Source organism: Anopheles cruzii, chromosome X (assembly GCF_943734635.1).
Source record: "Anopheles cruzii chromosome X, idAnoCruzAS_RS32_06, whole genome shotgun sequence".
Taxonomy (NCBI): domain Eukaryota; kingdom Metazoa; phylum Arthropoda; class Insecta; order Diptera; family Culicidae; genus Anopheles; species Anopheles cruzii.
In genome coordinates, this window is record NC_069143.1 from 1,254,256 (window position 1) to 1,278,877 (window position 24,622).

At 52.3% G+C, this 24,622-nt stretch overlaps 2 protein-coding genes across 2 annotated transcripts in view; one reads left to right on the forward strand and one right to left on the reverse strand.

Annotated features, from left to right (window-relative positions):
- LOC128274223 (uncharacterized) overlaps positions 1-24,622 on the forward strand; it is a 305,029-nt gene that overhangs the window by 141,921 nt on the left and 138,486 nt on the right. The gene's annotated exons all lie outside the window — the stretch shown is intronic.
- LOC128275104 (cadherin-86C) lies at positions 9,004-22,613 on the reverse strand. Its single transcript, XM_053013539.1, has 11 exons — positions 22,337-22,613; positions 21,939-22,267; positions 21,744-21,869; positions 21,410-21,674; positions 19,516-19,708; positions 18,072-19,440; positions 17,872-18,002; positions 16,953-17,043; positions 14,454-14,782; positions 12,746-13,100; positions 9,004-11,580 (listed from the first exon to the last, which is right to left on the reverse strand). The coding sequence occupies exons 1-11, from the start codon at positions 22,611-22,613 to the stop codon at positions 9,004-9,006; spliced, it is 6,042 nt and encodes a 2,013-aa protein (XP_052869499.1).

Below are 24,622 nucleotides of genomic sequence, written 5' to 3' on the forward strand. Positions count from 1 at the left end.
GCCGCCGGGAAACCGAGGGGCTTTTCTCCGTGGACCTCGACCACAGCAGTGTCCGACCGACTAAGTTGAGTTAAGATCTTGAACCCAGAACTGTACACTAACAACATGATACCCAAGAGAGCGAATGGCAGGCAGAACGTGGGTCGCCCGACAAGAAAGGATGCACTGTGCATGGGATAACCTCAGTGGGTACGTAGCGCACTGTCCTCGTACAACATGTACGGTCCGGTAATAAGTTATGACACTAGGCGCCCAACGTCTGACAGCTACTACGGGGTCTCGACTCTTTTCTGCCGGGGTACCTATTATCAGTAATCAGGGTGTCAGGGTGAGCTCTTTGAGGAAAGGGCGTCGCGGCACTGCTAGACGTCCCCCGACACTGGTGGTGGTGGCGTCAGTCCGTGTTCAGAACTTACGGCGCCCTCGGAAACAGTTCTTCCGAAAGAAGGCGACTCCTACAGTAATTGTAGTGACTAGCGACGAGCTGACTGACACCAGGACTCGGGCGACCTAAAACTGACAGACTGGACTTGAAACCGCCCATGAACGCAGCCATAAGTCGGCTCCTACCGCAGCCACTCCCAGACTACTCCTAGTGACTAGCGACAAGCTGACTGACACTAGGTCTCGGGCGACCTAGAACTGACAGACTGGACTTGGAACCGCCCATGAACGCAGCCATAAGACGGGCAGGCGCGCGCACACGCGCAAGTTAATCAAGTCCACCTGGCAAGCACCTGACCTGGGAGGATCAGCCCGTATGCCCAGGATTGCTATCCCTGCTGTGCTGGTGCTAGTAGAGGAGGAGTATCCAGTAGTGTCCTAAACTCCATCCCAAACAAACGCCTGCTGAACCAGGCACCTTCGGAGTGCTTTCCGGGAGCGCGATGGGGGCGCCTGGTGGTGATAGCTATAGAGCTCCTGAACCCGGAGCGAACAGAAGGCACGTCAAAGGGGTAGTGGATGAGGGGTAGTCGTCTAATTAGCAGCTGCGAAATACGCGCACGCTCGTCACACTTGTTGTCCGCTGTCACACAGCAGACAGCAGACCGGTGCGCGGCGGAGGGCCCCCGGTGAAGCAACACAAGGACCATCAAGGGAGTTCCGCGTCCTGCACTCGCTGCTGGTGCAGGCGGCAGTCCCCCCACACACACACATCGTCAGACACATCGATCGTGTGCGCGCGCTCACTCGCTCACTCACTCACTCACTCGCTCGCCCGCTCACCTGATTCACATTGTTGTGAAACACACACTCGTGGCGGCCGTGGCCATCGTCGTTTGGCGCACGTCGTATCACTGGTGCCGCCGCCGCCGGTGCTGCTGCCGCCGCCGCCGCCGCCACCGTGGCCAGCGACCGCACGCACTGGGCGACGTTCCGCGCGTGCTGCACGAACAAGCGCAACAGCGAGAAGAGGAGGGGACGGGCAGAGTGCGAGGGAAAAGCCCACCAAACAAAGGGCGACGACACGGCGCGGCGCTGCTTTTAGCGCTTGTTAAAATTTTGATGCTTTTCGCTGTTGTTTGTTTTCGTCACGGTGCGCTCGGTGCTGGCTGTCACTGCTGACGCTGCTGTCAATGCTGACGTTGTTTTTTTTTTTAAATCTTAGAACAACGGACCGTATTTATAAGCTGTTTTGGTGCTGTTGGTTGGTGCTTCGGTCGGTGTTACGGCAGCTGCTGCTACTGCTTCTGCTAGTGCTTCTGTATCGCCACACCGACACACTCAGCCCAGGCCGAACGGTGTGTGGTGGCACACAACACACTCTCTGGTAGGTAGGTGCGCGCGGGTGGTGTGTCGGAAAAGCTCGGCTTGGTTCGGTCTGCCGACCGCGCGCGTTCTGAGGGGAGAGGGGACACACACCAACTAACTAGCCTAACTAACAGTCACTTTGCTGCCTCTGCGCCTTCACTGCGACAGGAACGGTCCGACAAAACACCTCCGACCCGTCGTGCGATGTGTCGACTGCGCTTCGGACCACGCCGAACTCATCCCGACCGTATCTGCCTGACGTCTGATCCGCTGCTGGCACTCGCGCTCTCTGTTTTGGCGTCCGGACTCTTGTGTCGCCGTTTTCACTCACCGTTGCGCGTCTGCGCATCTACCAACACACACACGGACACGGACCCACGGAGTAGTGGGTACGCGAGGATATAGCTTTTCCCTCATCGTTTATAGTCGCCGTTATCGCCGTTGTCGTCGTCGTCGCCGTTGGTGATCCACCCCATCCACCACCACGCGGGTTGCCGTTTTTTGAGAGGAGCAGAGAGGATGAAACACTTACGGGAATTGCGTGCTGCAAAGCCTACCGTAGCGGCAGCTTCCCATGAAAACGCTTCAGCAGGAACACCAGCCTCTGTGTGTGTGCGAGAGGAGTCCTGCGAGAACGGCTTGAACGCCAGTACGCCGAAACAATAGGAAAATCCTCCCCATCCCACCACGAAAGGTGTGAGCGAGGTGGTGGCGAGGGAAAATAGAACATCAAACGTGTGCGCGCCGGTAGCAATTAGCGGAGAAGGAGCAAGGAGGAGCTCTCCGTGAGGAGTCACCGTAGGGCACGCACCACGGTAGAGGGCGAGAGTGGGGGAAGGGAACAGGGCGCCCTACATTCTGAGGGGGGTGGGGTGGGGAGCCGCAACATCGCGAGAACGCGATGTCGAGCGATGACGTGCAACATACGCGCCTCCACCCACCCACCACCCAGCATTCTTCCTCAGCGACCCACACACACATACAGGTGTCTCAGTCGGTCGCGCTAATCGTTATTTAGCATTCTTCCCCTCCTTCTCACCCACAGCGCCAAACTGAGGACCTTAAGGAAAAAAGGTAACAAAGTGCGAACCGGTTCCGCTTGTACAATACCGCCGACGCCGCCGCCCTACTAACCTGCGGCGCCTACTAATGCTGCTACTACCACCACCACCATCACCACCGAATGGTTCGGAATCCCGAACCCCAAGTTCCGATCGTGTCCCGTTTGCGGCTTCGGCAGCAGAGGCAGCGCTGTTCGGAAATCAAAACAGAACAACGACATACGTCATCGCTGTCGCCGTCGGCCACGGCTGTCAGAACAAAGGTAGTCGCGCCCGCCATCATCAGCTGGGCCTCATCCCTTTTTGGGTTTCGCACACTTTCGTTTTAGGGCGCAATGTGAGCGAGTAGACGTTGGGTTGCAAAAACGGTCCTACCCGCGGATCCGCGGGGACGCGGAGAAACAAGTCCCATCTCCCGGAGGTGTCCCGATGGATTTGCTGCAACGGATTTGTCCCGATCGGGTTCGGGCGGAATGGAACTCGGACGCAATTAAGCTACCCCTGAATAGGCCAAGAAAACAGGGGGTACCGAAACAGGGGGGCACCAGAGAGAGAGAGACCCGTATGAATTTTCCCCTCAATATTTTCAGTTGCAATTCTCACCCAGTGAGTGAGCCCTGCGTTCACTATGCAGGTTCACAGAGAAGAAAGGTATACTAAAAGCACGGACACGGGCAAAACAACATAAATACTTGGGAGAAGTTTCCAACATTCCAGCTCAACTGCCCAACTGGTGACTGCCCAATGGCTGGCCGATGTGTGTGGAGTGGACAACAATTTCAATTTCTCTTCCGCAATATCCACAGCCGTCCGGCAACCTATTTGCATCCAACACGGACAACATGGCAGTGTAATTAGGGACAAATGTTTTATTGCTATGTTTGCAACAGTGTATAACCAACATCTACGTCAAATTATACGTCAAAATACTAATTAGTGTTGTCGATACAAGTCCTTTTTGTAACAGTTCAGAAGTGAATTCATACTGTCAAAAATTGGGCAAAAAACATACAATCTATGAAATTCTGTGTGGGCGAAATGAAATGTCTGCTGCCAAAAAGGTTGAAAATGTTGCAAAAGCCTTTCGGTGAGCAAGCTCTATTGAAAACGAAAGAGTTTTTAAGTGGTACAAAATGTTCTAAGAAGGCCGGGAATGCGTTGAACTTTGAACGTTGGGCACGGCCAGGACGACCATCAATATTAACTGATGAGCAGCTACACGTCAAATGAAATCAAAGAACTGTGTGCTCCAAAGTCGTCGATTGACAGACAGATATTTTGCTAACCTTGTTGGAATCCTGTTTTGGGCTCAGTGACTATTTGGGCCGGCAATTATTGCATGAATTTGGAAGAGCAAATAAAGAGTTTTGGGGTTAATGGGGTCCAATTCTCGTTAGCTTACGGCCACAGTAGTATGTTGACGCGACGCGAACAAGGATCGGTGAGAGAGACTGATTTGTTGCTCGCCGCCTCAGTGAAGAGAGGCGAATTTTCTCGTGGCGTAGAGTGTAAGGGAGTGCCCCTTTTAGCGGATTATGTTGTACGAAGGCTTATGAAACCTGCATAGTGAACGCGCTGCGTAGCTTCTCACCGGATGAGAAGCGCAATCAAGAAAAAGGAAACAATTGAGGGGAAAATTCATACGGCAGAGCACCTGAGAAAATGCGAATGTGCGTAAAACGAGCGTGCGTTCGGGCGCGCAGCCGCCCGTAGAGGGGCGGGATTCTCTGGTCGCGGAATCTCTCGCGGCTTCGGTCGGAACACGCTCAGGCGAAACGGAACAGCTGTGCGCGTCAGCCGGTCCCCCCGCATTATAGTGTTGACCGCATACCGCATCGCTCACCGCAGCTACGAAGATGGGGTGCAATGTCGATTTCCACCCTACCACAAGGCCCCATGGGTGGTGGTGAGTTTCAAGTTGTGGCCCCCACCAAGACGACGGTGTGTAGAACGGTGTGTGGCTTCTGTCGCCATGAAGCACGGATTGGGTTGAAATTTTTCCGTAGATCCGTACTCGACAAACGAAATCGTAGCCGCTCGCTTAGCATCTCGCTACGACCAAGCTATGCTCTTGATTCGCACGGTTTAACCAAAGCCTGACCAAACTCTCCCATTACCTCGTGTCCTCGCATTACCGCACCAAGGTGTGTAGGTGCAGCCAACAAGAACCGTTCGGTTGAGCAGAACATGAGCGCTGTTCCAGCTCCAGCCGGAAGCGCCACAGGCCGGGAAACATTTCTTAGGAGGAGAACGACTGTGTAGCCTACGGTACGCTATGTTATTGCTGCTTTTTCTCGGCCTCATCGGCCTGTTTATTGCGGTTGCGGTTTAGTTTAGTGGGCAAGAAGGAACTATCCAACACGTGAACGTGATTTAAGTCTATTTTCTTTCTGTAAATATCACGGTATCGTCTATCTCTAACTCTATTTCTCTAGAGGGGGTTTTAAAGTTAACTCCTGCAATTTCCTTGGAATCGAACCATTATTAGGTGAAGCATGCAGTAAGAGATAATTGCACATTGACTAAGGTGTTTAGGTATTTCACTGTTTGGGTAGTTTGTTTCGTTTGCACTTCGTTGGTGATGTTGCTTATTGTTGTTATACTGCCCGAGTGCGTTCGGTCTAGTTTCCTGCGATTTTACCCGATTAGTAGTTGTTCTTCCTTTCTCCTTTAGTTTAGTCCAGTATCTTATTTGTTTTTTTCTTAGGTTGCTCCATAGCCTTGTGGTCCCGGTGTGGTAACCTCCTAAAAGCACGTCTCGGGGTTCTGCGCTATCAGTTTGTCAATCTCAGCTTTGTTTGTCAGTACTTTGGGCAGATAGAGATCGCAACGTGAGTTAGTAACAACCGGTATCGTCGGGTTCATAAACATATGTATGTATTGGCAATGTGTCGCGAAAGTTTTGGAATGTCTTGTATAGAGTCTCTTGAACGAGTCTGAGCTATTGATTGCTGTCCGTAGGTTTTGGGCTTGATCGATCCGTTTATCCGTTGACATTTCGCCGTTGTTTGCCGTTGTTACTGCCGTTGTTACTGTCGTTGTATGTATAGTTCATGTAGTACTGTCAGTTTAGGAAGTTGGCGGTTACGAGTAAGCTTCTTCGGTTCGAGAATTCGGCTACTTTTATTCCGGATTGCTTTGAATGTCAAGGATCTCGTTCGATGGGGTGTTTGTCATTTTGATTGCGACATACGTGCTCTCGAGACCGTCGTCGTGTCGCTGGTACCTTGCCTTTGTTGTTGGTGTAGTTGATGCTCGCCGTCACTGGACCGCAATGGATTCCCTCTTTCCTGCCTGCTTTCATTAGCATGTTAAGGTAGGTTTCGGTGTTGTTTTTCTCAAAATGTAATTGTTTGTCTCCCAAACATTACGGGGCTAGAGTATAGTAAAACTTCCACAATTTCCGATGATGCTACCCTTTTAGGACACATATAGGAATAGATCTACAACAAGCTTTGAATTTTGTTTGACAAAACAAGACAACAACAACAAGAGTTTTGTTTGACAAAATAGGGAATTCTTCCACTCTTTATTGATGCATTCGTACTCAGCCCTTCGGCTGTCAGCCGCTACGTCGCTGCTACGGTGCTTTCCGGTTCTTGGTTCCCGGACGAAACACGACACGACTTCGCAGGACCACAGTCGCTGCTGAAATGGACGGTGCTGGACGCATTGCACCGCATCGCTTCCTGCTTCGCGGAAAGCTCTCTCTTTTATTTACACACGTACGCCTTAGTTTGGCGGTGTCTCTGCCTTGCTACCGACAAAAAAAATATAAAAAGATGGCTCTTGAACAGCGCGTTTGGCGCTCGACACTTTGTTTTGAAATCGTACGACCGGCGCGCCGGTCAAATGTCCCTAACGCCTTAACGTATGCCACCCGCATAACACCGCATACCATGTGCGCCTACGCACCGCGCAGAATGAACTTCAAAATGTACAATGAAACGCAAAACCGTCTGGCCGCCGCCGTCTGCGGAAGTACTCGGGGCACAGGCGCTCCGTATCCAAACCTAACCTCATTGCCGTGGTGTGTAGCGAATGTAGAGGAGACCATCTTTCTCAGCCCAGACCATCGGTGGAATCTCTTTTGGAGTGGGGCGATGGTACGCTGACTTACGCGCTAAACTTAACGGAAGCAAATGATTAATTGTAGTGTGTAGTTCGAGGTGAAAACCGCTACTGCTCACAACGTTTCCACAGTTTCCACAGGCTGCGCTTCTTCGGTTGCTGGGGTCCCCATCGGCACGCCTGCTCTATCACCTTAGCTCTGCCCTAACGGTCTATCCCCGCAAGAAACAAATGTCGTCAACTTTTGTACCCAAATTGCAGTATTTTCAGAGCCACAGAGTGTAAACGCCACTGTTACTGGTATGGACGCCACGCGCTGTACCAGCAAGCTTTTTGACAATGTGTAGTATGGTATGTGCCGTAGGTCGTAGTAAGCTGTCATAGAGACCCGTAGACGTAACTCTAAAGCTCCGTCCGGTCCGGTCCGGTTCGCAATAAGACGCCCATAGGGAATGAAATGTGAAGTAGAGTTTCTCCTGGCTTCCATAGTGTTCACAGTGTGTTCGTCGATACGAGAATGTGTTCTGGACCGTGTGGATGTGGGCGCTCTTTGTTCCTAGGCGTGGTTCGTGTGCATTTGGACTTCCTTCGCCTCGCCTTTATCTACACTTATTCCAGGAGACCGGTATCCAGTCGAGTGTCAACGTTCTCTATCCAGCCTGTTGGGACGGCGATCGGTGATGTTAAAACATGCGCTGAAAAGTCCCGCAACTCTATCACACAGATGGCGCTAGTGTTATTGTACTCATCGCTTTTTCAGTTAGCATTAACCTTCAAAACAAAGCTGTTAAAGTTTCATGATATTCTCTACTCATAAGATGGCGTGAGTTATTGTGCGTGAGTAACTATACTTTTGAAGTTTTCAAAACAATGCATCAAAAACAGTGTCGTGTCTAACACCAGGAAACAATAACAAACATCCACACACATCGTTTTGATTGATCGAAAAGTGAAGGTGCGTCAATTAACTGCACTGTTTGGCCATGTTTAAACGTAACAAACCGGAAGTTTTGCGTCGATATGTGACAGTGGATGAAACCTGCACATCAGCACTTCACTCAGGAATCGAAACAATCGTCATCTGAATGGAGAGCAACTGGTGAACCTCGTCCAAAGTACCCGAAAGCGCAACTATCGGTTAGAAAGATTATGGCCTCGGTATTTTGAGATGTAGTCTGGTGAAATATTCATCGACCACCTTGCGAAGCGAAATGCCAGCAACAGTGAATATTACATAGCGTTATTGAAGCGACCTTCAAGGACGAAATTGCAAATAAACGACCGCATATGCCAAAGAAACAAACACACCAAGTGTCACAAGTCAGTCAAAACAATGTCAAAGCTACATGGATTGAACTTGGGATTGCTTCCACATCCACCGTATTCGCCAGATTTGGCTCCCAGCGATTGCTGGCTCTTCGCAGACCTCAAAAAAAGAAATTTCGCTCGAAAGGAAGAGGTTGTCTGTGAAACTGAGGCCTATTTTGAGGCAATAGATTATTCGTTCTACAAAGCCCCTGACTTTTCAGCCCATGTGCCCATGTGTGATCGACTCCTTCAGCCCATGAAGGAGAGAGTAAGCTTGCTGGTCGGCGCGTTTCGTCTTTGAACCCCAGAAATGACGGCAACTTAATGACAAGACCACGACGTCAACAAACGTTTCTGTTTCGGGTGAAGCTACTTGCTTGCTACCTGCTCATCAGGGAAGAGTGTTTGGAAATCATTATGGTGGTGGTGTCTGTATGGTAGTGTGTGTGCCTTGCCTATATATTCGGTATTCGGCGTTCGATGGCCCGCTCACGCAGTATGGCAGTGTGTGTGTTTGTGTGTGTTTTCTGCCCTCCTCGGGACATCTCGGGACATCTTGCACTGCTGGACCCTGCTGGACTTGGCCAGTGACTACCGCTAACACTACTACTACTATTGCTATTGCTACTACTACTACTACTGTTGCGCTGCGCTAGTTGGAACCTCTACGCTATCTACGCTACTTCCTCCTGTTCCTGTTGCTTTCTGTAACGGTGTAACGAGACCCACGATACTACGATGCTATTACTACTACTAGCTACTACTAGAGGGCTGCGGGGTTTGTACTAGAATCTAGCGGCCGTGGCCCCGGTTAGGAGAACGGTGGTGTGTCGCTCTCGGAGCGGATCTGCCGGATGCGCACGTCATCGTAGGCGATCGTGAAGATGCTCTTCTTGTCCGCGATCTTGTTCCGGGGTGCCCGCGGGGCCGCCGCCCGGTGGCTGGTGTGGAGCAGCGAGTTCATCGCAATGCCCGAATCGTGGTCATCCTCCAGCGTCGACACGTTCAGCGCCTTGGAGGTGCCGGTGGTGGTCGTCCCTGCCGCTGCCGGTTTGCTGCTTGGTGCCGGCGGTGCTGGGGGTGCCACCGTCACCGCTGGCGCCGTCACCGCCGGTGTCGTCGCTACCGTTGCCGCCGCGGCCGCCGCCGGGCCCGGTTTGGACGTGGACGGGTCGATGATCTTGATCTGAACCTTGTTGTCGCGGCTGATGATGGGCGGCGTCTCCGCGTACAGATAGTGGGGCAGCTTGTCGGCGGGGAGCGACGGTACCGGCGGGGGGTCGTAGGTGGCCTCGTACCAGTGCTCCGAGTGCTGCAGCAACGGGTGACTGTCGGCATCGGCGGGCGCCTGAGCTTGGGCGAGCTGGCGGGCGTGCTGGATATCCTCCTTCAGCAGCCGCGCCTCATCCTTGGGCGGCGACGAGCGGGGCGCCGGTTCCGGTTTCGTTCCCTTCGCCCCTTGCGCACCTTCGGCCGTCGCCGCCGGTGGCTGCTTCTTCCGCTGGCCACCACCCAGCGTCGTGATGGTCGTCGTCGAGCTGGTCGTCGTGGTCACCGTGGCCCGTCCGGGTTCCCCTTCCCCACCCTGCGCTCTGCGCTGCTGGGTGCGCTTCTCCAGCGAGCCGTCGCCATCCTTCCCACCCCCGCCGGGGAGGTTGTAGTACCAGTCCATGTACTTCGGATTCACGGCCGAGTCTGGTGGGTCGTGGTTGAGTCCTTCCTTCGAGAGCGCTTTGCTCATCGGGGCTGGAGGAGCCGCCGGCTTCACGGCCCCTTTCCCCGCCGCGGCCGGCGCAGTGTCCTTCGGCGGTGAGTCAGCCGCGTTCAGCCGGATGCGGGTGGTGGTGGTGGTGGTCTCGGTAGCGCCCACCTTCGGCGACAGGGTGGACACCGAGCGGGAGGTCTTGGTGGCGGTGTAGCGGTAGTTGTCGAGCTCGGCTGAATCACGCAGCTCGTCGAAGCTGTCGGCCGAGAAGTAGTTCTTCTGCACCACCTCCACCTCCCGCTCCGAGCCGTCCGAATCCTCGTAGTACTTGACGTTCTTCCGGTACACCTTCTTCCGCCGACCATCTGACGGGGGCGCCGGCGGTGCAGCGGCGTCGTGCAGTGAGTCCGATATCTCCAGCAGCACGTCCCGCTTCAGACGGGCGGCCCCACCGCCACCGCCGCAGCCGCCCGCCTGCTGCTCCTGCTTGGGCGTCGCCTTCCCGTGGAGCGTTTCTTCGTTGCGCTTCCGGCGCAGGATGCTGGTGCGGGTTTCCTGGTGGGTCGGTGCCAGCCGCTGCCGCACCCGATGCTGCTGCCGGGGCCGATACCCACCCGCACGCCCTCCCTCTTGCCGCCCCGGGTGGTGGTGGTGGCCCCGGGAGTAGCCGACCTCGTCCTCATCGTAGTCACCGTCGTCGTCCTCCTCGCGGATCGGTGTGCGGATCTTGCGCTTCACCGACTCCACCACCACCACGCGCCGTCCGTTACCCTTGCGGCCTCCTTGGTCACCTCCACTTCCGCCACCGCCATCGGTTCCGCCACCGCCATCCCAGCGGGAGCGCTTCCGGTGGTGGCGCCGCTTGATCAGGTACACCCCGTCCGGGCTGTCCGGGGGGCTGTACCACACGTACTCGTACTCGTCCTCCGACAGCGAGTCGTCGTTCTCGCTCTTGGTCCGCCGCCGGCGCCAAACCCGTCGCCGCCCGCCGGCGTCACCGCCCGCGTCGACCGGTTCCGTCTGCGTGCCGGTGTTGCAGTCGGTCTGGGTGGCCGCGACCACCGCCAGCGACTGGCACGGCAGGCTCTGCGTCTCGAGCGCCTGCTCCCACTGGCTGTACCGCTCCTGGAGCTTCTCCTTCTCGAGCAGGATCTGACGGAGGAGCGCGTTCTGTTGCTTCAGCGAGTGTTCCAGCTCCTGGTGGATCAGCGAGTGCGTCGAGACGGCCGGCTTCAGCTCGCCATCGGTGCCGACGCCGCCGCCGCCCGCATCGTCATCGCTGATCTTCACCTCCGTGACGTGGTCGGCGGGTTGCGGCCGGCGGGGGTCGACCGGGGTCGGCACCTCGTTCGGGATGGTCTGGATGAAGGTGGCGCCGGGCAGCAGCTGGTAGTGCTCCCGGATGATCTGCTTCCCGTTCGCCTGCTCCTCGATGTAGCGCCGCATCAGGATCTCCTTGCCGCCGTTGTCCACCATGATGTACTGCTGCGACTGGGCGGGTGGGACGGGTGGGCCACGTTGGGCCACGTTAACGTAGATGTTCTCTTCGCCCACCCCGCCCCCGCCGCCATCGTTGCGGCCACCGCGGGTAGTGAGCCGCAGGATTTCCGCGTTGCCCTCCTTGATGTAGTACTGGTCCCGGGGCTCGGCTCCCTCGCCCCCGATCAGCACCTGCGTCAGGGCCTGTGACCCAAGAGAGAGAGTCCAAGAATGTTAGTCGCGGTCACCAACGCCACGCAGCTATTAAAGCATGTCCCACTTAGAATGGGGAAAAGTTGTATCTAGCAGCGCCTCTGGCGGTCAGATTTCAAATGTTTTGACAGCTATATCTTAAGTAAAAATTCGACTTTCAGTGTTGAAAGTTTGGAATGTGGAATTTGGAGTGGGGAATTCGAAAGAAGAAAGATAATTCTGAACACTCACGTCGAGAATCACCCGTGGTCTGCTTTAAAAATCGCAAAAACACTAAAATTCCCAAAAACAACTGTATATGGTGTGTTCTACCGTTTCCAGGAACTCAATACCGTAGACTGAAAGATTGAGAGTAGGTGTGGTAATCAAACCGCTAAAACACGCACTAGAAAGTTGTACGAGGAGGTTCTGACGAGGTAATAAGGATGCTTGCTTGGAAACATACATGAAAATTGATTTTGGACAGCATCCTGGACCAAAATTTTATCTCGCCACGTCACGGGGAGATGTCTCCAAGTTCAAATCTGTATTAGCCAATAAATTTGTACGCAAACTAATGATCTGGCAAGGAAGTTGCAACTGTGGACGGAAAACCAAGGTTTTCATCACAAACACGACAATGAACTCAGCGCTGTACTAGGAAAAGTGCCTCAAAAGGCGAGTTCTATCATTTATTAAGTCACACAAAGGTCTGGTTAAGTTTTGGCCTGGTTTGGCAAGCTGGCACTACAGTAGGGAGGTAGTTCAGTGTTACTGTGTATTAAGGTGGATTTTATCGCAAAGGATATCAACCCACCAAATTGCCCTGAACTCCGTCCAATCGAAAATTATTGGGCAATAATCAAAAGGAAGATGAAGAAGATTGGAAAGGTGATGCGGGATGCTGCAGAGATGTCGAGAAATTGGAACAAATTAGCCGCTGAGGTGGACCAGAAAATGATGGCGCACATTCCAAAGAAAGTTTGCGATTTCATTTGCATTTTCATTTCGTTTGCGTTTGCTGACAGAATAAATGTCCGAACTCCTTCTCTAAAATTACAATAAAATACCTTCATTTTGACACCTTGCCATGTTTCCTAGGTCAAATCAACCCCGAGATAAGGCAAATTCTTCCCGATTCTAAGTGGGCCATGCTTGGGCACTCAGGACCTACCGCGTGGTGCTGTCGCTTAAAGCTGCTGCGCCGCTCGTAGTTCAGGTCGCTGCCGCGGTCGAGCTCGTGGCGGCGCATCGAGTCGTCGTCGATCGGCGGCACCGCCAGTGGTCCGCCACCGTCGTCGTCAGTCGCCGTCACTTTTCGCCGGTCACCGCCACCGCCATGCTGCTGCTGATGGTGGTGATGGTGGTGGTGGATGCGCTTCAGCGACTGGTACTCCGGATCGTGCGGGTCGTCGACGTCCTCCACGTAGATGTCCCGGTCGCCAGCGGCGTTCAGCAGGTTCGTCCGCGACCGGTGCAGGTGCGCGTGCTCCTTCGTCGCCTTACCGCCGCCGCCGCCCTTCGCGTCTTCCCTGAAAGGTGCACCACGGACACCACGGATGTGAGCGAAGAAACAGAGGAACAGAGACAAGTGTTAGCCATATCTAGCCAAGCGGCACCTGAGGGGTTTCGCCAGAACTCGCCAGAGACCCGCTCGCTGCTACTACTACTACTACTACGACTAATACTGCTAGGACAAGTACTACTAATACAACTACTACTTCTACTACTCCTCCGCTACTACTACAGGGAGATCCATCTGGGTGTCTGGGATTCCGGGAGGATAGAGCCGTAAAAAATGTCCTTTGTGGCTCCAATGGTCTTTGTATGCCATCCTGTTGAAACTAAATGTCGTCCCAGTTTCCCAGCTTCAATTCAGCGCCGAACACATTTCTCGGACGCGTACGCCATCGACGGTTACGACTCCTACTTCATTTTCGACTGGAAAACTGGCCACCAGATCAAAAGCACCAAACAGTCACTCGCTGTCTTGAAATCTAGCTTTTCAAATGTCACAGTACAGTTTGAGTTGAAGACTCACCATTTTAGAAATAAGTTTTTAATATCTCCCCTGTTTTCTGCAAGCGCAGAGCGTCCCCTTTCGTAAATGTCAATTTTTTTTACTTAATGTTTACGATTTCCAGAATGAAGTTTGACGTTTTGACGTTTTCAAAGTCATGTAATTGGTAGCGTAAAATCCAAACACTTGATGGATCACCCTAATAATACTACTGCAATTGCTAACCGCGTTCCAAGATCGCATGTCAACCGTTCCACCAACTACCAGATGGCGTCACCAGTGCTGGCTACTGTACTTGTATTGGGTATTGTCCGTTTGCGTACGGTTGTTCCATTGTCTCGTCATGAGTCCTTTTTTGCTTCAGTTTGTTTCATTTTTTTCCTTTCTCACTCACTCTCAATGTCATTCTACCCTATACTACTCTACTCTACTTTTCTTGCATTTTACTGCTCTCTATTTCTCTATCTCTTTCTGCCTGACTTTGTTTTTCTCGGTTCGAATAACGGGACGTGGGGGAATTTCCGGGGGAACCTTTTAGAAGAGAGCGATTGATGCCGAGCTTAGGCTGCCGAACTTGTCAAAAAGCATTAAACAAATATCTGTCAAGTATTTGACAGCTGTCAGGCGATCAACTTTACATAAAAGAAGGCAACACTCGGCAAAAGAACATTCCGGGCCTGTTAATATATGTATTGCAACTGATCTTGAACGAGTTTGGCTGCCCAGGGATCGTCTGCCAGAAAAGATCCCAAAGGCGTTGTCAGAAGCTTTGTAGGAAGGCTATGGGATGTGGGTTGGCGGAGGCTTTGGGCGAGCGACCGCCGGGTGGACGGGCGGACGGGTGGTGCTCCTAACACCTACTGACCTAATTGTAACCGTCTGCCGTCTGTTGCCAGTGCTGTCGTCCTCGTTGTTACTGTAGTTGTTGTTGTCGCGTCCTTCGTCGTTGGACGAGTCCCGCCGTCTCCTGTGCCGATGTCCCGCCGGTGCGGTTCCGGTGGTGGCGGCGGCGGCAGCGGCCGTGGCCGCCGCTAGTGCACTGCTGCCGGCCGCGCCGCCCCCGCCGCCGCCACCGGTGCGCCCTTTGGCAATGTCCCGGCGTCCTCGGTACTCCCAGTGCGTCGGTTTGGTCCGGGAATCGGTCGATCGGTTTCCCGGCGACCACGCATCGTGTCGTCCCATCCATTCGGCGACCTGATGATGATGGTGTTGGTGGTGGTGATGGCGGCCGCGGCAGTTTGATGACGCAGTTAATAAGGAAATCGGGAAGAAAGGGAAGTGTGGGTGGCGACGAGTGGTGAGGGCGTTTAGTTCGGTTTCGGTTTCGGTACGGGCCGAGGGTTTCGAGGTACCGGGACCGGCACCGACGTGGGGCGGTACGTAGGACGAAGGGGTGAGCGGCGGCGACGGTGGCGGGTGTTGAGGAGGAAATTGTAACATTCTTACAATTAACACAACAGAACACAAACAAAAACAAAAAAGGAAAGGAAAAAGAGGTTCGCGAAACATACAAAAAGAAAGTAGAGCATGCGAGAGACAGAGAGAGAAAGAGAGAGAAGGAGAAGAGAAAAAAAGAAAATAAAAGAATAAGAAAAAAAGAAGAAGAGACAGGGAAAGAAAAGGGTAAATTAACGAGACAAAAAGAAAAGCAAATCCGGAAAAACCCAAGAAAGTCACTGGGAAAGGAAAGAATGAAAGAAAGGCGACAGCTGGAGGAGATAGAAGTCACTGTCTCTCATTCTGTGCTGCTTTGTGTGGTTTGCTGTTTCGTTCGTGATGCCTTAATAGTCCTTCCGCAAAATCGGCAGCGAGAACAGAAGAAATAGGAAGCGATCTGGTAGGAAGGAGGTGGAATGGATTGGCACAGGGAAGTAGAATGGATGAGGGAGGCATACCGGTGCACAGATGAGCGTCGCTGTGGTTTTCCTTATAATTGGTTCGATGTTCGATCAAACAACGCCAACGAAAAATGGGGTCCTCGGACAACAAAACATTCCACGGTTTAATCAAATGATAAACATAAACAAAGTACACAGACACACACATACGGGCGCAGGCACAAGATCCTGATCCTGTCTAATGGAACTTGTGAGCGTATACTTCTTCACGACCGGCACGACAACCGCTGAGCGATGGTCTGGCACCAGAGATAATGTTAATCTCTGTTGCTTTCTGTAACGGTGTGTTTTTTTACGGACGAGGTTGTTCTGCCAACAACTATCAACTTTTGAGCATCGGTACTGTTAATTTTTGAAACGTTTCTATTCCTAGTGCTCCCCTTATTTGCTACCACCCAGCAGGCTAGGGTACAAACACGGACATATACGAGGGCTGTTCAAAACGTATCGCGACTTTTAAATATATTAGATTTTCGAGTTTTTTGTGGCGTTTTGTTGTTACTCATGTCACTCATTCATGGTGACAAGTTCGCCTATTTTAAGTGATCAGTCAATTTTTGACAGCTGTTTTGTTTGCACGTGTTTTGGCTCAGCTGCTATTTTTGTCTATTCCAAAATAAAAAAATGGATCGAAGAATCTGTATCAAATTTTGTGTAAAAAACGAAATAAAGATAAAGACTATCTGGCCCACCTGTGACTTTTTCGTGTTCCCGAAACATAAGAACCCCATGAAAGGACGACAGCATAAAAGCGGCATCGAAGGAGGTTCAGCTCAGCTGAACACTAACAAAAAAAAACATTTTTTTAGGTGATTCGAGGATTGGAAAAAACGCTGGTACAAGTGAACAGGGTGCGCCATAGTGACGGGACCAATTTCAATGTCAAATAACTCCGCCATTTTTCAGTCGATTTTGAAAAATGAACAAGATTTATTTAGGGTATATACAATGTAGTTTATTGACAATTCACCGCCGTTATTCATTATTTCCAATGTACGGCGCTATCATTCCAGCCCGTTGTTTTGGAGTAAACCGATCCATAACTAAACTTTTATAGACTGACGTTTCAGAATCTGACCAATTTTCCTAAATCGACTGAAAAATTGATCCTGTCATTATGGTGCACCCTGATGGTGCACAACATCTGCTGGAGATTACTTTGAAGGGAACAAAAATGGATGTTCATGAATAAAGCAATATTAAAAAAAACCCAAAAGTCGCGATACTTTTTAAACAGTGACCTCGTATGTTAAGGTAGGTGTACTAGATGATTTGGGGCGTGGGTGACTGGGTGAGGCGTTGTCCGTTTCGAAACAACGGAAGGGGATTCGGGATTTTAGGGGTTCTCGGGTTGTTGGGGAAAGGTCTGGGTGGGCAGCTACCGCCCAACACCCTCTTAGCCCACCGCTCCACCGCTCCTCGCCTACCTCCTCCCTTCAGTGGGACATATGGGACAAGACAACTACCTGAACAGATTTCGACTTTTTTCCGATGCCTTGCTTTCTTTGAACAAGATGCACATCGTCTTCGATATTGTTCACCCGAAGGATTCTTTTTCTGAGAAAAAGAAACGAACAGAGAGAGAGAGAGAGAGAGACAGAGAGACAGAGAGAGAGAGAGAGAGAGAGAGAGACAGAGAAAGAGAGACAGAGAGAAAGAGAGAGAGACGGAAAGAAAGAGAGAGACATTTTGTTTAAGGTTAAGAGATCAAGATTAGTACGGAAGGTGAAAGTAGACGGGGGTGCCAGCAAGTAAGAGAGCAAAAGAGAGAGCAAAAGAGAGAGAGAAAGAAAGAGGGAGAGAGAGAGCGATATAAATGTCTTATTATTGTTTTAGTTGATGGGGTGGGGCGTGTTGGAGTTTTGGGTTTTGGCGGTCGCAGCAGCAGTAGTAGTAGTAGGTAGTAGTAAACATTTATTTCCACTTCCACCTTCTCCACTCCCTCTTGCTCCTTCGTCACTACTTCTTTTTCCTGCTGCGTGCTATTTTGTGCCGTGCAATATTGTTATTGTTTGTTTGCGCTGTTGTTGTTTTGCTGTGGGGTGCGCTGAGCTGAGCTGTAGTGTGGGGTAGACGAGGGCTCTGCGGGGGGGGGGGGGGGGTCTAGACCACCCCGCATAGACGACCTGGGGCTCAGAGGGGTGATTGTTAAGAACTGACGGAGGATAACGACACTAATCCAGGGATTATGGTGCTGCTACGGGTGCTCACGGAGTAGTGTTAGTAGTAGTAGTAGTAGTAGTAGTAGTAGCGGTAGAAGTAACAGTAGTACTAGTTGTCTATGTGTGTGCGTGTGTGTGTTTGCGTGTGTTGGTGAGCGCAAGCGAGTCCCCTCTCGAGGCCACAACGACACTGGGGGGGCTGGGGAAGCGGGGGGCCACTTACCGGTTGGTGACGTTCATCGGGCACCCGGGGCAGATGCAGCACAGCAGCAGCGTAAGGATGCCCAGGGCGAGCAGGATCGCGAGGAAGATGAGCAGCCAGAACAGGACTCGATTTTCCGCCTTGTACAGGATCTGTTGGAAGGTGGAAGGCAGATGGTCAGGGACGGGTTTCCGGGTTTGAGGACCTCGACCTCGACTTACCGCTGTGCGTTCGTCCTGGCTGACGATCGTGCCCGGAACGGTCCCGTTCGCCGACAGGCGCTGCTGGATCCGGCCAATGTCCACGACCGACTCGGCATCGTACAGGATGGTGGCGATCACGACCGACCGGAACCGGTCGCCCGTCCCGCCACCCGCCGGGTCAGAGTGGAACATGTCGGTCGCGATGCCATCGGCATCGCCCGGCGTGTACGGCCGCACCTCCTGGATGATAACCCGTCCCCCGGTAATGTCCTGGAGCGTGTCCAGGATCTTGCGCCGATCTGGATCGCGGCCCGGCACGATGAACGTAACGGTGCGCGTCCGGCTTTCGGGCGGGTAGACGTGGATCGTGGTGGCGGAGTAGCGCACCGGAACGCCCAGGTCGAAAGCGCGTGCCGTCAGGACGAACACGTCCGTCACGCCCTTCGGTTGTGGACCGCGGGTGGGTCGGGTCGGGCCGCCGGACAGCTGGCGGCGTCTTCGACTCTGTCCCGTAGAGTCCCGCGCCCGGAGGGGCCCCGTTAGCCGCAGCTCGCCCGTTATCGGGTGCAGGAAGAACTTGTTCTCGTAATTGCCGTAGATCAGCTCGTACCGCACCTCGTTGTTGGGTGCCTCGGCATCCGCGTCGGTCGCGCGGATGAAGGCGGGCACGGTGAAGTTGGCGAGGTCGGCCGCCAGCAGGAACTCGTAGAGCGATCGCTCGAACGCGGGCGACTCGTCGTTGACGTCGATCAGCCGGATCGTGAGCGGAACCTCGGCCCGGTTCCCGATACCATCGTCGTCGCGTGCCTCCACCCGCAGGTGATACTCTGGCATCGCCTCCCGGTCGAATCCGTGCTGGTTGGTGGCCACGGTCACAACGCCCGAAGCCGGATCGAGCGTCAGCGAGGTGTTGTGCGGGCCGAGTAGGCGCGTGTAGCGCACCGTACCACCCAACCCGGCCGTGTCCACGTCGGTCGCGTGCACCTGCACCACCCGCGTCCCCGCCGTCATGTTCTCGGGCAGATCGACGAGGTAGTCCGGCTGCTCGAACACCGGCGCGTTGTCGTTCGCGTCCGCCAGGTACACGGTCACATTGACCAGCGTCGACAGGTTGGTGGCCGGCCCGAGCTCCTGCGCCAGGATGCGGAAGTGCACGTACGTCGCCACCTCATAGTCCAGCCGGCCACTATCCCGCACGCGGATCACGAAGTTGGCGTGTCCTTCGGCCACGTTCGGCGCAATTTCAAACGTGCCGTTGTTGTCGAGTAGCGTCAACGAGAACACCCCATTCTTCCCGGCATCGTCGTCCATGACGCGCGGCGTGTACGGCTCGCTGAAAGTCAGCACCGTCCCTGGTGCTGCATTCTCCTCCAACCGAGCCACGTAACTATAGGGGGGGAGGCGAAGGTGGGTTAGCGATCCGGCAGAGGTCGCGGTCACTGGACAGTCGGCGCATACTCACTGGTCGTTCTCGAAGTACGGTGGCGAGTTGCTGCGTTCGGGCAGGAAGAACGCCAGCTGCACGGTCGTCGCCATGGTCGGGGGCTCCTGGCGCGTGACCTTCACCTCCTCGGCGATCACCGTCAGCAGGACGGGGTCGCCGGCGTGCGTCAGGGCCAGTATGTCGTCCAGCGGCCGGAGCAGCGTAATCTCACCTGCAGAGCAAAGACGGTCAGTCCCAAGACAGTTCCCTCCAGTTCCCCGTAAAAAGACGCAGCGACTTACTATAGGGTGGCGCATATAAGACATTTTTTTTCATTTGGTTATAAAACCGAAAATGGCTTAATATTGTTCGATTGTTGAACATTTATTTGAAAGGTTCATTTATTAATTTTTTTTATGTAAACCAATATTGGTCAAATGCCCACGACGGCTGGCTTAGCAGTAGCCCATTCGGTAGACATATTGTTGCGTACATTTTCGATTGTGTCTGGTCCTACACAGTCCTTCTCAAAGTCAACAGGACTTTTTCAATAGATACATTTCTGTTGGCGCCATCTTAATGTGGGTATATGTGAAAGGTACATCCTTTTCAGACTTCCAGTCAAAATTTCATGACATTGGGTCCACTGGAAGCAAAGTTATTGCGCGCCTAAAGTGACAGTATGTTTGTGTTGTCGGTACGAGAATGAGCATTGAAGAAAGAGCCAATATCAAGTTTTGTTTTGAACTCGGTAAAACGTTTACCGAAACGTTTAAATTGATGCAACAAGCTTATGGTGATGATTGTCTATCCCGTGGCAGAGTTCATGAGTGGTATACGCGTTTCAAAAACGGTCCTGAAGACATCAACGACGACCTTCATGTCGGCCAAGCCAAGTTCGTGATTACGCGCCAGGGAGCATCGAAAAAGTGCTTGCGTTTCTCAAAATTGAGCCGAAATCGTCGCTGCATTTTATGGAAATGGAATTGGGAATTTTCAAAGATTCGATTCATCGCCAATAATTTAAAGAATTTTAAAGAAATTTAAAGAATTACACAGTCTGTTTCAAAGTAAACAGGACTTTTTCCAACATTTTCTCGCCAACCGAACCGGCCAAAAATCGCATTTTATCGATAAATCATTGCCCGTATTCACATCATTCCCCATTTGGCACCCTGTGACTTTTATCTATTCGGAAAACTTCATTTGCCGATGGAAGGAAAACGTTATGCTGACATTTTGGGCATTCAGAAGCCTTGTACCGACATACTCCGAGCCATGCCGGCCAACGACCTAACATCGTCATTCGAAAAGTTGTTAAGTCGTGTCAATCACTGTATCGAAGTGAAAGAAGACTATTTTGAATAGAATAAAACGATTTTTGCAAAATAACCCATTTGTTCTTATTTTGAAAAAGTCCTGTTTACTTTGAGACAGACTGTCGACTAAGTTTTCAACTTCAATTTCGCCCAAGAGCCAATCTCGGTAGCGTACGCTGTCAACGGTAACGGCGGCTCCTTCTTCATTTTCGAAGAAAATGAGCCGATGATGTCACTAGAACCAAAATCCGCACCGCAACAGTCACTCATTAGCAAGTGCATTGGCTTCTCTTGCACGACGTGTGGGTTTTCCAAACCCCAAAAAGGGCAATTCTGTTTATTAACATAGCCTCCGAGGTGGAAATGAGCTTAAATGAGATAAGCTTTTCAAATATCATACCGTTTGAGTTGAAGACCTACCCTCTTTGGAAATGAGTTTTTCATGTTTCCCAATTTTCTGCAACCAAAACTGTATTTTATACATAAATGTAATAAATAAACCTTTCGAATGAATGTTTAACCATCGAAAAAATTTATCCGTTTTCGGTTTTATAACCAAACCAAAACAAAACTTATATGGACCACCCTGTGTCTTATCTAACGCTACTAGTTACCAGAGGTTTCGTTGATGTCGAAGAACGACGTGAAGGGATTCCCCTCCGACACCAGACCGTAGCGTATTTCGCGCGGCACGCCCTTATCACCGTCCTCGGCGTGCACCTGCAGGACCTTGTCGCCCGGGATCAGGCCAGCCGGTAGCCGCGTGACGGGCGGGGCCACCGTGAACACGGGCGGCACGTCCTGTACGTCCTCGACTATGATGACCACCTCGAGCCCGGCAATGTTGCGCGTATCCTGGCCCGGTTCCGCGTACGCATCCTGCAAGTCCATGAGTCCCGCAAGTCATTAACCAAGCCAGAGTGATGGGAGAGAGAGGATGGGACTTACGTTCGCCAGTACCGTCAGGTGGTACATCGCCTGCTTCTCGAAGTCGAGCGGACCGAGCAGGAAGATGGTGCCCTCGGTCATGTCCGGGGAGATGATCTTCTGCCGGATACCGAACAGTGGCGAACCCTGCAACGGAGCGAAGCGCGAGTAATGGGGTTGCGAGGGTAGCGAACCAGCCCCACGTGCGGTACTCACCCACAGCTCGAGGTAAACCGGCTTTGGAAGCAGAGGATTCTTGTTCGCCAGCACGTAGTCCAGCTCGGTACCCTTTTTGGCATCCTCCGGCACCATAATGATGCCCGCCTTGTGCGGGAAGATGGTGTCGTGCGGTGTCGTGAAGTTGGTCGCCGTGATCGAGCAGCTCTGCACCGACATGCCACCCTTGGTGTCCTTCACCGACACCTGGAAGTCGTAGTAGCGGCCCGCCTCCAGGCGGCGCGTCAGGATCACGTTCGCCTGGCAGATCGAGTTAAACTTCGTGCACGGCAGCGTCTCGATCTGGACCTTCGACGAAGATGCATCGCCTAGTGATGGGGAGAGAGGGAGGCAGTGAGGGAGGGATAGCAACCACGTGGTGGGGACAGGGTACTTACCGACGAGCTCAAACTGCAGCGGGTACTCGAACTCTTCGTCGGTCGCCCGCAACCGATAGATGACCGAGCCGACGGTGGCATCGGTCGGCACCAGGACGAGCCGCATGCGGGTGGATGGGTCGAACTTCGGGTCGAGCCCGGCCACGGGGGACCATGGCGGCGCCCCCGCCAAGACTAGTACGGTCAGTGCGGCCACTACCGCAGACCCGATCCCTGAGCGGGACGTCGATTGTGTGCAGCTTCTACTCCGGTCCGAAACTGTTCCATGCGAGGACATGCTGCTATGGCTGCGGACGGTGGGGGGGGAGGTTGAACGAAACGGGAACATAAGTAGGTGCTACGAAAGATATGCACTGGAGACCAGTTGTCCAGTTTTATCCGGATCTGGATTTCTTAACAGAACAGAACAACGAGTTAAAATTGCTTAAACTGACTCCAAAAGTAGGGATTCGAAAACGATAATTTTTTTGCAGGAAAATTGCCACTTTTGAAAATCGATCTCAATCGATTGAAGAGGGACCGTTATATCCAGAAATCCACGCAACGGACTGTATGGGCAACACATTATGGGTTGGTGGCATCAAAGCATCCTATTTTCTTTTTTTAACGACGAAGGCTAGATCACAACCGTCAATTCCGAGCGATTCCGAGTCAGATTCCGATCAGTCAGATCCGAGTCGAGTCAGAGTAAGACAGAACACATTTTTTTCAGGTCTTCAATGGAAGATGTAGACTTAGAAGATTTGTGGTTTCAGCAAGACTGGGCAACGAGCCACAAAACACGGGCGGTTTTCGATGTACTGCGCAAGAACTTTGATGGGCGTATAACTTAGAGTTTTCGTAGCGTATAATTCATCGCATCGGCATGCATTGGCCGCAGATTTCTGTAGGCGAACCTCGCAGTCAAGTTTATCATCTGACAATTCAAATTAATTGTCAAAACCTGTGTGCTGATTGTTGTTCGAACCGGATGCTGAATATTGTTGCAAAGTTCTAAGAGCAAAAATTACCCCCTCCCCCCGGATGGAGTAGTCGGTAACGCTCTCGTCGTTGACACGGAGTTGGCCTGGATTCGAATCTCGTACACTTGATGCCTCTACTCTATTTAAGAACTTACGAAGTACAAGAATGTGAGCTTTCGTATGGCATGATATTCGAAATGCCACATTAAATTTGCTTGGAAGTAAGGGCAATTTTCGGTGTTTTAAATTGTTGTTGTTTGTTGGCTGTTAAATCTAACTTTTGAATGATAAAAAGGTGAATTTTTGGTTTCATACTTAGTAGAGCATTTTGTTGAAATTAATAGAGTTTTGCGATCAACTGAATACGGGAATCAGTTCTGAAGGCAATAAGTTACTACAATACATAATACCATATTACACGTCATTTCGAGTGAGTTCTACGGCGCGATGTCACTGTGGGGGTGTACCTGTGGTGAGGTGCGTGTAGCTCGGACGTGATGTGAACCTTCTGACGCTCAAAGGGATTGAAAGGGCACTTAGAAATGAGAAAGCAGAAACTCCCTATCACCGGGCACCAAGGGCTCGATCAAACGTTGTGTTCTATGCGGCCAGTATATGTATAGCCGATGCACTGGTGTGGTGGTGGAAAATGTTCTCTTCGGTACGGCAGCATCCCAAAAGTGCAGTGAACTGGATCGGTTAGGCGATAGGCGACCCAACTCATTGGCGTGATTGAATTTTGCTCTCAAGCAACCTACGAGCGAAGCATTCGAAGCTTCAAACAGCCAGAACGGTCACGACGACGACGACGACGACCACAGCGACGATCTGGGTCTGTTGTTACTGCCATAAATCAATAGAGCGATTCGCGCCCTGAGGGTCCGAAGCTTCCGTAGCCCGACACCCGCAGAGCCTGAATACTGCTTCGGCTTGAAGAGCGTCCGTAGCGTCAGCACCGTCGTCATCGTCGGTGCTCAAGAAGAAAGTACCATTAGCGTGAGCCCGTAAAACCGCCCGCAGACACGCTATCGAGACGCACTGATCTACCGATCGGTGGTTCTTCGACAACACTGCCTACCGCAGCTGCCTTTATCGCTCGCCAGCCATCAGGGAAGGCTGAGAGGGAACGTTACTGACCGTGGGGATCCAACGACTGCGACATAACTACCAGCACACGTAGCGGAAGGTCACGCTCTGTCAGCTGAGGAAAAGGGAACGAAAGATCTTTCTGGGTGGTTCTCCCCCTTCCTGGAGGGAAGGAGACGGGTAGAGAGGTAAACAGAAACAGGAAGAGAAGGAAATAAAGAAAGAGAGAATCTAGAAT